Source organism: Tenrec ecaudatus, chromosome 1 (genome assembly GCF_050624435.1).
Source record: "Tenrec ecaudatus isolate mTenEca1 chromosome 1, mTenEca1.hap1, whole genome shotgun sequence".
NCBI lineage: Eukaryota > Metazoa > Chordata > Mammalia > Afrosoricida > Tenrecidae > Tenrec > Tenrec ecaudatus.
The window spans coordinates 238145627-238158446 of NC_134530.1; the positions used below are offsets into that span (position 1 = coordinate 238145627).

General features: G+C 42.2%; 1 protein-coding gene across 2 annotated transcripts in view; it reads right to left on the reverse strand.

The window, feature by feature from the left end:
• The window catches only part of GPATCH2 (G-patch domain containing 2), a 181386-nt gene that overhangs the window by 11863 nt on the left and 156703 nt on the right, over positions 1-12820 (reverse strand). For both annotated transcript variants that reach the window (XM_075530380.1, XM_075530374.1), the window contains one exon: positions 3845-3933. In XM_075530380.1, the coding sequence (XP_075386495.1) occupies positions 3845-3933 (89 nt within the window). The remainder of the gene's footprint in view (positions 1-3844; positions 3934-12820) is intronic.

Genomic DNA, 12820 nt, shown 5'->3' on the forward strand with positions numbered 1-12820 from the left:
TCAAACTACAGCATGCATTCTCCTGGCGAGCTCCTTGCTCCAGCAGTTCTCCATTGTAGAGCAGTAAATCCCCTTCCCTGCCACGGAGACAGCCACTATCTTGGGGTATGTGACTTTGAATGAGGCAAAGAACAAGCTACCACATTTAAAAATCAATACCTAACATTATCAATATTCATTTTATTTGGTCAATACAAAATACAAAGGTGAAAGAGCAGTAAAAAGCTAACGCACTGAAATAAATTTGGTGTTCCTGTCACAATTAATAACTGTTCACGGATAGCATGGCCGCTCCTTCTATTGCCTATGAAGTGATTAAAATTATGCTTCTATGCTTTTGCTAACACTGGGCGAGTGGAATTTTCCAGTACTCTGGCGCATAAACAAGATCAGATTTCACAGGCTATTTTCAATCTTTTAAAAACATTCAGCAGAACTATTTCTTCATACAATGTCCCTGGTGGAAGCAAATGGTGAACACCCTGGGCTGCTAACTGAAAGGTGGGAGATGGGAGTCCACCCAGACATACCAGGGAAGAAAGGCTTTCCAATGTAGCTCCCCAAATGCGCCCTTGAACAGCCCATGAACTCTGATGCACTGGAAGGCTACCAGGAAGCTGAACTGGTGAATGGCAACTTGTTTTACTGGTTTATTTATTTCAACAATGCACAACTATTCATCTTTTAAGTCATATATTGCTGCGTGGACCCAGATTGGGGTTATAATGAAAACACGCCTATTTAAAGTTCCCTGACAACTTTGCCCAGGCCTTCCCCTTTGTCCCCCTCCTCCCACACGCAAATCCTTTCTATCTCTGTTGAGTGAATAATATTTCACCTCCAATTCAGAAGAGATTATTATACAGTAACCAGGCTGCCTGTTTGCAATGAAAGATGGAGTTACCGTCACTTATGTTTTTGCAGGTTAGACTGACTGTTGACTATAGGCAGCAGACACCTGACAATAGATCCCAATGCAGTGTGTGTTCTGAGAGGTCGGAAAAGATTGGTGAAGTGCCGAGAACGTTCCCTGTAAAAGAATTTTATATGCTAGCTCAACTCTGAAAGTTTAAAACTCATGATTAATCATGTCTGAGAACTTGAAAACTGTACTTTGCAGAGACAAAATGATTTAAGATCCGTAAGGAAGAGAGCTCACTATCAAAATGTGTTCTAGCAAAAATCATTTCTTACTTGAATTCATATCATAAACCTCGCCTTGGAGTTGACCCATTGCTATCAGAAGATGTTCCCTTCATGGCTGAGGTCGGGGCATGACCTCTCTCTCTCTCTCTCTCTGGGGCAGGAACACACCGATTTCAAAACTGTTATCTGGAGATGAGCAACCATATTTCTCCTCCTCTGCTGCTCTTTTGAGCAAATTAAGAACAGTGCCTGTCTAAAAGTATGAACGAAATCCTCGAAGTGAGCGTCTCAAGCCATAAAACAGAAGATCCCGAAATGTAAAAGAAAATCACAAGTCTTGAAATAAAATAGCTGAACAAACTAGCGTAAGGGGCAAAAATGTTTTAGGCTAAAGGTTAATGCTTATATCTACACTCAGTATAAATGATTTCTTCTGATGCTGAGATGCAACATCAAAATCACCCTGTAGAAATAAGTACATTATCCTCTCCTCGGCCATTACGCATTTTCCTTTTCATTTCACACATGCTCCGTGTGAGCTCCCTGGACCTCGGCGGTCTTGTCCTTACTGCCACCACCAAGGTGCTGTCGAAGTCTCCCTAAGATCGTTCTTGTCCTGTTTCTGTCACTACTGTCTGAACCACTGAACGATAAGAGAATTCAGGGACCATTCAACTGGAATGGGGATCTTAAAGAATGCTACAGAATACTTGCTTGGTGAGCGATCTGAATTGCAGGAAGTGTGACAAATACTTGATCTAATATGTTCCTCTGTGAAGAGACACCTATAATAGAAGCATTTTAATTAATAGTCTTCCCCTCCTACCCAGCCACACCTAGGTAGGCTTTCTATAATATTTACAACACGTAACAGTGGGTTGGCGTAAACCTACATGCTAAGACGTTCTCTACAAACAGAAGCTCATAACGAGGCAGACACACACCATCGGGGGAAGAACATGGGATTAGGCGTCAAATAGACCTGGCTGTGAGACCGGGGCTGCGATTCAATCACTGTGCCACATTATGCCATATTAAGACTGCTTCTCCGAACCTTACCCTCCTTGCCCTGCAGTGACAATAATGGCACTAGCACCTAGCTTATGGATTATTATAAAGATAAAATAATAAACCATCTGGTATTGAGTGGATGCCCAGTAAGTGGTAAATATTATTCTACATAAATACAAACACACCACACACACGAGTGTTTCCTACGTTCAAATACTGACGACGTCAAGGCATCTAGAATATAAGGCACCATACTTAACAAAATATACATAATTTCTGAGTGCACTTGCTTTTAGTGGGCAGCTACATTAAACCCACTGCCACGAAGTCAATTCTGATCCGCAGCAACCCTAAGGAACAGAATAGAACTGCTCTTTGGGGTTTCTGAGACTTTAAATCTTTATAGAAGTACACATCCAGCTCCAGCGGAGCAGCTGGCCGATTCGAACCACTGACCTGGTTAGCAACTCAATGCACCACCACTAGGCCACCACATCAGAATGGTCCAATTTCAAGTCATTCTTTAATTTTCTAGTTATTAAAATATGATGAAACATGCCACCCAAATGTAATTTATTTACTTTTAATTCTTCACACCAAAAATAGAGCCAAACTTCTTTTCTGCTCATTGCTTTACATTCTTGATGGCATGAATGGGATTTTCAGATCCTATAATTAATCATGGGAAAATTAATCCCTTTCCCTATAGAAGGCATATGAAACAAAACTTTAGAGAACGCTTATCCGTTTGAATAGTTTCAATTCCCAGCAATAAGGCAAAGCCATTGCTTTTGTTACGGGCCAACTTTCTTTACTGAAAACACGTATTTTTTTTCTAGCTGCATCACAAAAGCATAACAGTTAACTGTTTTTTCCTGTTTAGTCAATGTCTTTGCCTGCATTTTAACGCCCACTTAGCTTCTGCCAATCACTGGTGTTTGCCTGTGCCTCCTTTACCATTGGCCTGGCAAGAGCCCTTGTAACACACACCCTTCTTATACATATCTTTCGTTACACAGGGCTGGGGCTTTGCCTTCTGCCAAGCTTCTTGTCCCCACAGGACTACCATGAACTCTCCCTGCGCAGTGCTAGGGGGTTTGTTTATTCACAACACGCCTTAGAATGCCCTGTCCTTAGAGAATGACTTCATTGGTGAGGTGGGAATACTTGGGGACTATTAAACATTCTAATGCTAACACCACGTACAGGGAGATGAATTGAAGATTGCTACACAGCTGTGACTAGTCTAGCTATACTTATACCTAAGTTCTCCACCTTTGACAACACAGGGGCTTGAATTTTGAGGTACTATAATTTGGAATTTTTGAGCCTGTTTATCTCTTTGGGGGTGATCTGCCTCGTCATCTACTTATGCCTGTGTTCCCCACCAGTCCGAAAAGTTCTTGGGGTCAAAGATACAGAGAGCCTTTGGGGCTGCGCATCCTTCAACATGTCACACACAGTCTTGCATTTGGGCAGGTATGCAAATGAATGGGCAGGTCTTTCACGGAAGGCCAGCAAAACCCACACAGAAAACATGCGATGAATGCATCCAGACACCAAATGCAAATGATTTGTTTCTGGCAGATTCTTGGAACTGTGCCTCTCCTTCAGTGCACTGGTGATTGAGACAATTATGCTTGCCATTCTGGCCCCTCCCCTGCCCCCCCCCCCTTTCCCGGTTTACCTGTGGAAGTAGGTCCAGGCAAGGGGGCGGCTTTTCTTCTCCGTTTGATATCCCCAGTGCATAAGGATCCTAAATGCATGCTTGTTTGCCTACAAGTAATTATCAGGGGAAAAAAAAACAAAAACCAAAAAACTATTAACAAAGGAAGGGGGGGGGCACATAAATACACAGCTTGTATAATCTGAACCTAAATCAAAACATTCTCCACAAAGATGGAGCTGCATAGTCTAACCACCAATCTTGTTGATATCGAAACATAATTACGTTTGTTGACAAGCGTTCAGCAGCTAATGCGCCATCATAAATTGTGACTGGAATGAATAATATAAAAGGAATGCTTTTTAATTTTCAAAACTGGCAATCTTTCTGGCTCAACATAAAATCAAGCACTGTTGCTCCTGACGGGAAAATAGCGAAGATTAATTATCTACAGAGAACACAATATTGTTGCTAGGTTATCAATGGGTTCCTAATGCCTTACTGGCGGAAAAACACTTATGAGAGGAAAAGTAGGATCCGTTTCTTTCAGGGTATTGTGCACCAATGAATTCTCGTCAAACATTTAAAACAGATACAAAGATGGCAGTGATGTCGTCCCTTATAATTCATTCTATTAGAATTCTTTAGTTAATTACTTATTAGCTAGGTGAGAAAACGCATTTTAGAACCGGGCTTCCGGGGCCTTGGACTAACTTTGTAAAACAGGCTGCATAGGAAAACCCAGAGTGGCTCTTCAGTTGTCCCTGCAACTAGTAAGAAGTACTCTGTCTCGTCTTGGAGTGGGGTGGGGTGGGGTGGGGTGGGAGAACCGCCCTAGAGATGGCTTCGTTGGAAATGAAGAAAACTACACAGATGGAGCAGATTTAAAAGCCTTCACACTTGTCCAGATGAGAGAGCCTCTGAATTCATTTCCTCCTGGACCATAATCCCTTTATGTGGGGGGAGGGTGGGGCCTGGGGCGCCTGCGGTGAAACTCAAGGAAGCCGATTTACTATCAGCACATGATTTTTCAGCAATACGTAGAGATAGCTGATGATATCGGAGGCCGGATAGGACCCAGTCGCAAACCCAGTCGCAATGGTGAAACAAGCAAACAAAACTACAACAGCTTAACAGTAAAATGTAAGGTATGTACACACATATCAGATGTTTAAAGATAATGAACTATTACATCTAAGGAGTAAACTCCTTCAAATGCAGGTTCTATGTAATAGGCACCATGTGCAAGTGAATTATGATTTGGTTAATCTAACCAGTACACATAGCCAAATCAATACGCCATACAAATTTATCAAGAATGCTAACCTCACATGGGGATTTACTGGCCTAATTTTTGTGTAAGTGTAAGAATGTTTTTATCCTATAATGCAAATTAGAAAATTATTAAGAAATACTTGAAAATTAATTTTATCTAATGATTACTTTGCTCTCCTTAAATATATCAAAATGCCCCATTCAGGCAAATAACTATAGAATCTTTACTGGCTTTTAGTTTTACTTGGCTCTGTGAGCTAAGAACCCTGAAAAATCCAGTTTAAAAAAAAATCAATGTTCCTATGGCACCCAATTTTTAAGCTTAAGATGAATTAAATTTTCAAATCAAAATTTTCTAGAGAAATAATATAATTTTATTAAATTCCTTAATTCAGAGATTCAGCCAGCACTTATTGTCCCTTACTAGTGGTTTGGCATAAAATTCCCTTATGGTATTAATAGTGAGAGTAGAAAAGAAGAGAAAGAAGATACAAAGTGGGAAAAATCAAATTTCTATTACTGAAGAAGTTTACACACTGAGTAGGGACAAGAGATACAGTAATTTTAGTGGTGGCGGGTACAACCAACTTTATTAACTTTTAACACTGGTTACATTATTTAGTCACCAATTCTAAACATGTTGCTGCTGAACATACATTTTCTTTATATAGAAAAGAATTTACTTGGATGGAAAACAATGCATTGAAAGCCAACCCTTCCAGGTTAGCTGAGCCTGATCCTACAGGAACTGCTTTACAAGGTTAAAAGGCAGACAGCTGAAAGCAAAGCCAACGAATCCTTGTCTATAAACATGCCCACGGTGTCTCTCCGCCTCTGCTCCCCACCGGGGACAACACTTTACCCGGTGGGAAAAAAATCAGTTTGGCGGCCACTTGAACATTCATGACAATATTCCCTTCTGCCATATTAAGTTGAGCTTCTTGGATTTCCCCTAGAACTACTTATAACATCTGCTTGATTCCCCGTCAGTTAACCAATTAGACAAAATATTTTAACAATGTTCATTTTATAGCTGTATCACAGTTATGATTTTATCTTTTTGCAAATAATCTTCAGTTAACACCCTCTGATTTCTGTGGAAACCGTCCTTTAACAAGAGACTATAAGTTACCTTTTAGAATTACTGGGAACAGCTGAGCAGAAGCAGAAAGTGCCATTCTGGAAATGGGAGTACCTAGGCATATGAATTCCAAAGAGCAGGCCTTTTGCTACTGAGCTGTGGACTCACACCAACATACCACCTGCTGGTCCTCTTGCCACAAAACAGTTTAAGTGAGTGCTGGTCGGCTTTTGAATTCAGACTGCAGAAAGCATCCCTAAGTGACAGAGCACGCTAAGGTAATAGAATGAGGAGAGGTTCAGCACCTCTGAGGAGTGTCTGGGCAAAGGAGGAAAGAATCGAGAAGTTGGGCCTGGGTCACAGATCCGTGTCTACCTCACGAGGACGTCTGGCCTTTACAGGTGATGCGGTTTTTAGAGGTCGTAACCAGCAGGGAGAACGCTGACTAGACTGGCTGCTGATGGGGAGAATTTAGAGTGGGCAGGGTTGAAACTAAGGAGGAGGCAGCTAACCAAGTTTTCAATAGTCCCAGCATACAATGCACACTTGTGTGACCATGAATCATTTTTTTAAATCGCTTTAATGGGGGCTCATACAATTCTTATCACAATCCATACATACATCCATTGTGTCAAGAACATATGTACATTTGTTGCCATCACCATTCTCAAAACATTTGCCTTCTACTTGAGCCCTTAATATCTGATGCTCATTTTCCCCCTCCCTCCCCATTCCCTCTACCTCATGAGCCCTTCGTCATTCATAAATTATTATTTTGTCATATGTTACACTGTCTGACGTCTCCCCCCACCTTCTTCTCCGCTGTCCATCCCCCTGGGAGGAGGCTATACGCAGACTCTTATAATCAGTTCCCCGTTTCTACCCCACATTCTCTCCACCCTCCATGCATCGCCGCTCTCATCACTAGTCCTGAAGGGGTCATCTGTCCTGGATTCCCTATGTTTGCAGTTGCTATCTGTACCAGTGTACATCCTCTGGTCTAGCCAGATTTGTAAGGTAGAACTGGGATCATGATAGTGGTGGGGAGGAAGCATTTTAGAACTAGAGGAAAGTTATATGTTTCATCGTTGCTACCCTGCACCCTGACTGGCTCATCTCCCCACAACCTTCAGTAAGGGGTGACTTCTTGGTTACCAATGGGCTTCGAGTCTCCACTCTGCACTCATCCACATTTTCAATGATATGATCTTTTGTTTCTTGATGCTTGATACCTGATCCCTTCGACAGCTCGTGGTCACACAGGCTGGTGTGTTTCTTCCACGTGGGTTCAGTTGCTTCTGAACTAGATGGCCATTTGTTTATCTTCGAGACTTTAAGACCCCAGACGCTATATCTTTTGATAGCTGGGCACCATCAGCTTTCTTCACCACATTTGCTTATGTACACGTTTGTCTTCAGTGATCATATCAGGGAGGTGGGCACCCACAGATATGATTTTTAGTTCTTTGATGTCTGATAACTGGTCCCTTCTATACCTTGTGGTCAGACAGGCTGGTGTGCTTCTTCCATGTGGGCTTTGATGCTTCTCAGCTAGATGGCCGCTTGTTTATCTTTCATCAATCTTCTTTGTGTTATCATATTAGTATCTGGATAAGGAAGTGAGCAGGGTGGAAGACACTCAAAAGGTGATCAGATTTTTTTTTTAAATGAAGCTTGCTTTATTACTTGCTGATGCACTCAAAGCTCATATTAAGCTTTTTAAAAAAAAAAAAAGAAAAGAAAATGGTAAGTCAGTAGGGTCTCTCCTAAGAACTTCTTTATTAGAGATAATTAGGAGAAATAATTGAGAGGCTGATACATAGGAGCTGGCTAATTGTAACTAGCAATATTAGTTTCTACTTACATGTTCTTACATGAGCTGTATAGAACTGGGATATTTTAATTGCATCAATCTGACACTCATAAGTCAATATTGCTGTTAGGAAGGAGGCCCTGTTTACAAAGACGGTGGAAGAACAAACTTCAGCAACAACCCCCTCCTTGAAAGCTCTTTGCCTCTGCCTGGACCGGACAGTCACCTGTGGGTGGCATTACAGAACCAAATCCACACTAACATGTTCATTCAACTCTCCTCCCCAGATCTGCAACAGAGCTTTACAAAGGAAGAGACACCCGTTCAAGGAGAATGAAGTTACACTTAATCAAGTCAGCGCATTGAATTTGAAGCCCCAAGCCATAAGAAAAACAGCTAGCTATATTTTGGTAATTCTATCAAGAACCGACCATGTGCTACAGCACATTGAGAGATCTGGATTATTGGTTGGTAAGATTATCCTATCTAGGTGCCACCCCCACCCAGGCCCGCCTTGCTCCCCTAGGGCAGGTGCGATGGAGGCACTACAATTAACACTAAGCAAGGCCTCCTGTTACTGCGGCCACTCGATGTAAACCATAGCAGCTATTTTTTCATTGAAAATCGATGGATGTCTGAAAGGCAGTCTTGTTCCTTCAGTATAAATGAGCCATTTATCTTTGCAAAGCACAACCCTTGGATTACCGCTCAAGGTGATGGTAGTATTTTTGGTCTGTTTGTTGTACGATCTTTACTGGGGCAGTCTGACGAACAACAATGCACTGTTCTAAGAACAGACCCCTGCTTATTTTTAAAACAAGGCTGAGATCCTTTTGTAAGGTGTGTTCAGGAAATTTGCCAATGGAGTCTCAATATATTTTGTTTCAGTTAGCTCTTGCCTGGGGAGAAAAGGGAGACAACTGAAAATGTGCTTACTTTATACCCACTGACGCTTTCAATACTATCACACAGTGCCTAGTTTCATGAGGAATATTGGTCGGTCTTTTTCTTGTAATAAAAGGGGGCTTCCAAAAGTTTCTGGGAGAACTCCATCATCTTTTCATTCGATTTCCCACCAACTTATTAAGGCCTCTCTTATACATGGTTTCCCATTCATGGGTCCTGAAATTTCCCCTCTTCTCAATTATGAAGCAGAAACTGGAAAGACGCGCCTTTTGTTTTGCTTTCCAAGCAGATATCACAAATCAGAAAGATGCTCCTGTCTTTTCGTTACTGTAGACACCGATTTCATTTGGATCTTTCCATCATTCTCTACAAGCTATTTTTCAGAAGAGTGTGAAGGCAAAAGGATGGACATTTTCACTAGAGGAAATAAAGCTTTTTTAAAAAAAGCAGAAACAGTAACAAACATAACTGAGAAAAGCAACATTCTAAGGTGGACTTTGCCTGAAAACTTGGCTTCTGGCCCGGAGTTGACAAAGCCTGCACGAAGCAGGCAGTGCCAAACAGAGTGATTTTAAAGAGGAGACAATAGAAACAGGGTCTCCTCCTTGTATTAATTTACAAATAAATAGAGCTTTTCAGAGAATTAGGCCCAGTTAGAGCTGCCCCCTGGACAAAACACATTCCCAAGCAGCCTCCGACAAGCTGGAGAGGGGAGACCAACAGATGTGACCAGGGTCCCTGGCATTTGGCAAGAACACTCACTGTCAGTTAGAAAAATATAGGCCTGGACAGGGCATCAGCTGCACGGAGCTGAGGCAGGGCCGCGGTGTCACCCGAGGAGCAGTGAGCAGCGTGGAGAGCGGGGGTGAAAAGCCCGCCTGGTGGGAGCTTCCTCGGCCAGATCAACCTGCCTCCCCTCACCGAGTGCATCAGTGGGGCTCAACATGTCACACGAGTAAACATCAGTATCTAGCGCTGATTCTGCTGGTAACAAACGGACATCAAGCATCAAGTACTTCCACGTATCAGTCTGTCCTCGCAACTTCAGAGGTTTGCATTACATGGCACACAGGGGTTTCTGTCAAACATGTACGTGGCCTCTGGACATGCCCAGCGACCTCTGCATGGGGTGTCGCCCATCGCCCTGCCCAGCTCTTGGTCCTTGCGCTGTTTGTCTATATAGTGCTAGTGGCGTGGACAGCATTTTCGTTCCCCAACCTTTCTCTTCTCTCTACAATCAACAAACTTTTGAGGTGGAGGAGCCCATGCTGTCCCTCACAACCATTTAAAGATCACTCAAGAGCCATATCTTTTCACAAACAAATGAAATCACCATTTCAAAAATTTCAAGTCTACTTTGGAGCCACATGTGCGTACTGAAAGAGCCGTATACAGCTTGCTAGCTGCAAGTCACCGGGCCTCTGCTTTTGAATCACGTTGACCTTCACAAAGGCTGAATGAAATTGTAGACAAGGGGACTAAACGCAGCCTTGATTCCTCGGAAGGGAGTCCTTCACTCATCCTGGGTCTTTCTCTCAGTAAACATCTAGTACCTCAGTCCTTTAAGAAGTAGGAGCTTGTCGGCACCTTCCCAGATGAGAGTGCTGGCCTGAAATTCAATCTGGTGCAGGCTTTTCTAGCAGGGCATCATTCTCTAACCCTGGGCCATCTGACCCTTATTGAAGCATCACCAGCTAGCTACTTCTGGTTATCATCCTTGCCAGCCTGCATGGGTGAATTAACTGTTGATTAATCTTCCCTTACCTGTTGGCTGCAGCTCCTGGCACTGGAGTAATCTGCCCCAGCAACATCGAAGGACCGTCTGCCTCAAAGAGGGAGCTGACACATACTTCCTCCAGTCTGTTTGGCATGTTATGGATGGCCTCTAGGGGAGCTGCTGTTTATTTATTACGTGTTTATTATATGCCAGGCAGGTCCTGGGCTAAGAAGCTCTTCATTCCGCGTGGCTCCTCGTCCTCAGGAGGCACCGTTGTGTCGAGGAAGTCGCTTCTCTGGGACATGGTGACACTACTGCCGGTGCCCTGCCTGCTGGCACGCTCCCAACTCCTCAGAGCAGTGTCGGCGTGGCTGAGAGTAGTGAGCAAGGGAGAGAGATGGATGAGGGGAGGGGAACACTTTCAGGGGGTCCAAGGACCTGATGACACACGTGCAAGATGTGCACATGCCCACCTTCCCAGCAGGAGTGAGGTCCAATTCTGACCCACTAGCAAGCTCCACGCCGAACTCCTGGCCATTGGGTCGATTCTGAGTCATAATGGCCTTATTGGGCAGAGCAGGGCTGCCCCTGCAGGTTTATAAGGCTGTACATTTTTCAAAATAAAAATGATTATTTTGGATAACTTCATAAAATACAAGATATGTGTCTATATGGTATAAGCTGAGGTGTTGATGCTGCTAATATATCTTACATAAACGAACTCTCAAGGCAGGATATAGATTCAAATCTTATCCTTATCTTCCGTCTCCAATGTTACTGCAAAATATTCATATAATGGCCTGCTTGTCATTTATGATGCCTATTACAGCTATTGAATGTTCCTAATATTCCTTTTTTGAGTGAAGTCCATGAGTTACTCATATTTACATCTACTTTATCTAGCACACAGTAGTTGTATGTGTTTACTAAATTACACTAAGTTATGGCTGTACCCTTTTTGATATCTTAGGGTTAAACTGTAAGTTTCCAAGTTTATTGGGACTAACACCCCTTTTCAGAAAAAAAGTTACTCCGTTCACTCCTGGGATTAAACACTGTTGTACTATAGCCCACACTGCAGGATAAGGTGTAGGAATCTGCTTTTGCAGCCCCTGTGGATCATTCCAGTGTGCCCCTCCACCCCCAGGGGGCAGTATCACCCTCGCTGGGAAACACTACTCTAAACCAAGCAGCAAGCTCTGTCCTGAGAGAGTATGTTGGAAGAGATGAGGGCTCAGTTTTTTTTCTTTCATCAGCTTGGAAGATGGTAGATTTAAAAGGGAAGAATATATATATGTATGTGTGTGTAAATTATATATATTAATATATAACATATATGTGTGGAAAATGTTTTTCATTTTAATGGATATTTTGCTAGACATTTTACACGTATTTTATTTCATTTAACCCCACCAAAACCAAAATAAAACAATGCTTTACATATCTAAATGAGGTCCAGAAATACTATTGTCAAAGACCACATATACAGAAAAATGGAGTTACTACATTTAAATCAAGGTAAATTTGCCTCAAGAGAATTAACTTTCCTCCTGAATATTACTTCATTCAACTTATTTTATTATACCCTATTTAATAAGTTCTACTGAAAATTCATTGCATGCTATGGCTTATTCTATACATAAGACAGGATTGAGAAATTGAAAAGGTATGGTGTTCATTTTGTAAGAGTTCAAGTCTACTGGTCATGTGGGAAAATGATTCCAACCCAATTTTCAAGACGGATTTCAAATCAGTAAGTCAGAGCTTCTAGGCTGTGTGAGAATGTGCACACACGATATGTCACATTTCAGGCTGTGCACATAATTCATTGTGGCTGAAGTGCAAATCTGGAAATGTGGAGGAGATGACGCTGTCTTGGGTGAATCAAGTTTCAGTAAGGATCAATATATTTGTCTATTCACAATTAAAAAAAACACTTTCTACAAACAAATAAAGTCAGTTCCTTGACTGAGGCAATCAATTTATTAGTCAAATTGACAAACTAGATTCCGTGGAACAAGGCCTCCCGATCAATAAGTTTCTGTAGAGCTAGTTCTGAATTTTGCTTCAGGTGCAGTCCGAAATTACTACTCAAATGAAGAGATAACATCAACTGTTGATGTATCCCCAAGGTAGCTCTTGATGCTTAGAGGTTTCCTTCAGTCTATACTGTCTGCAACTTACCCTGCATGACTGGGTTGGCAA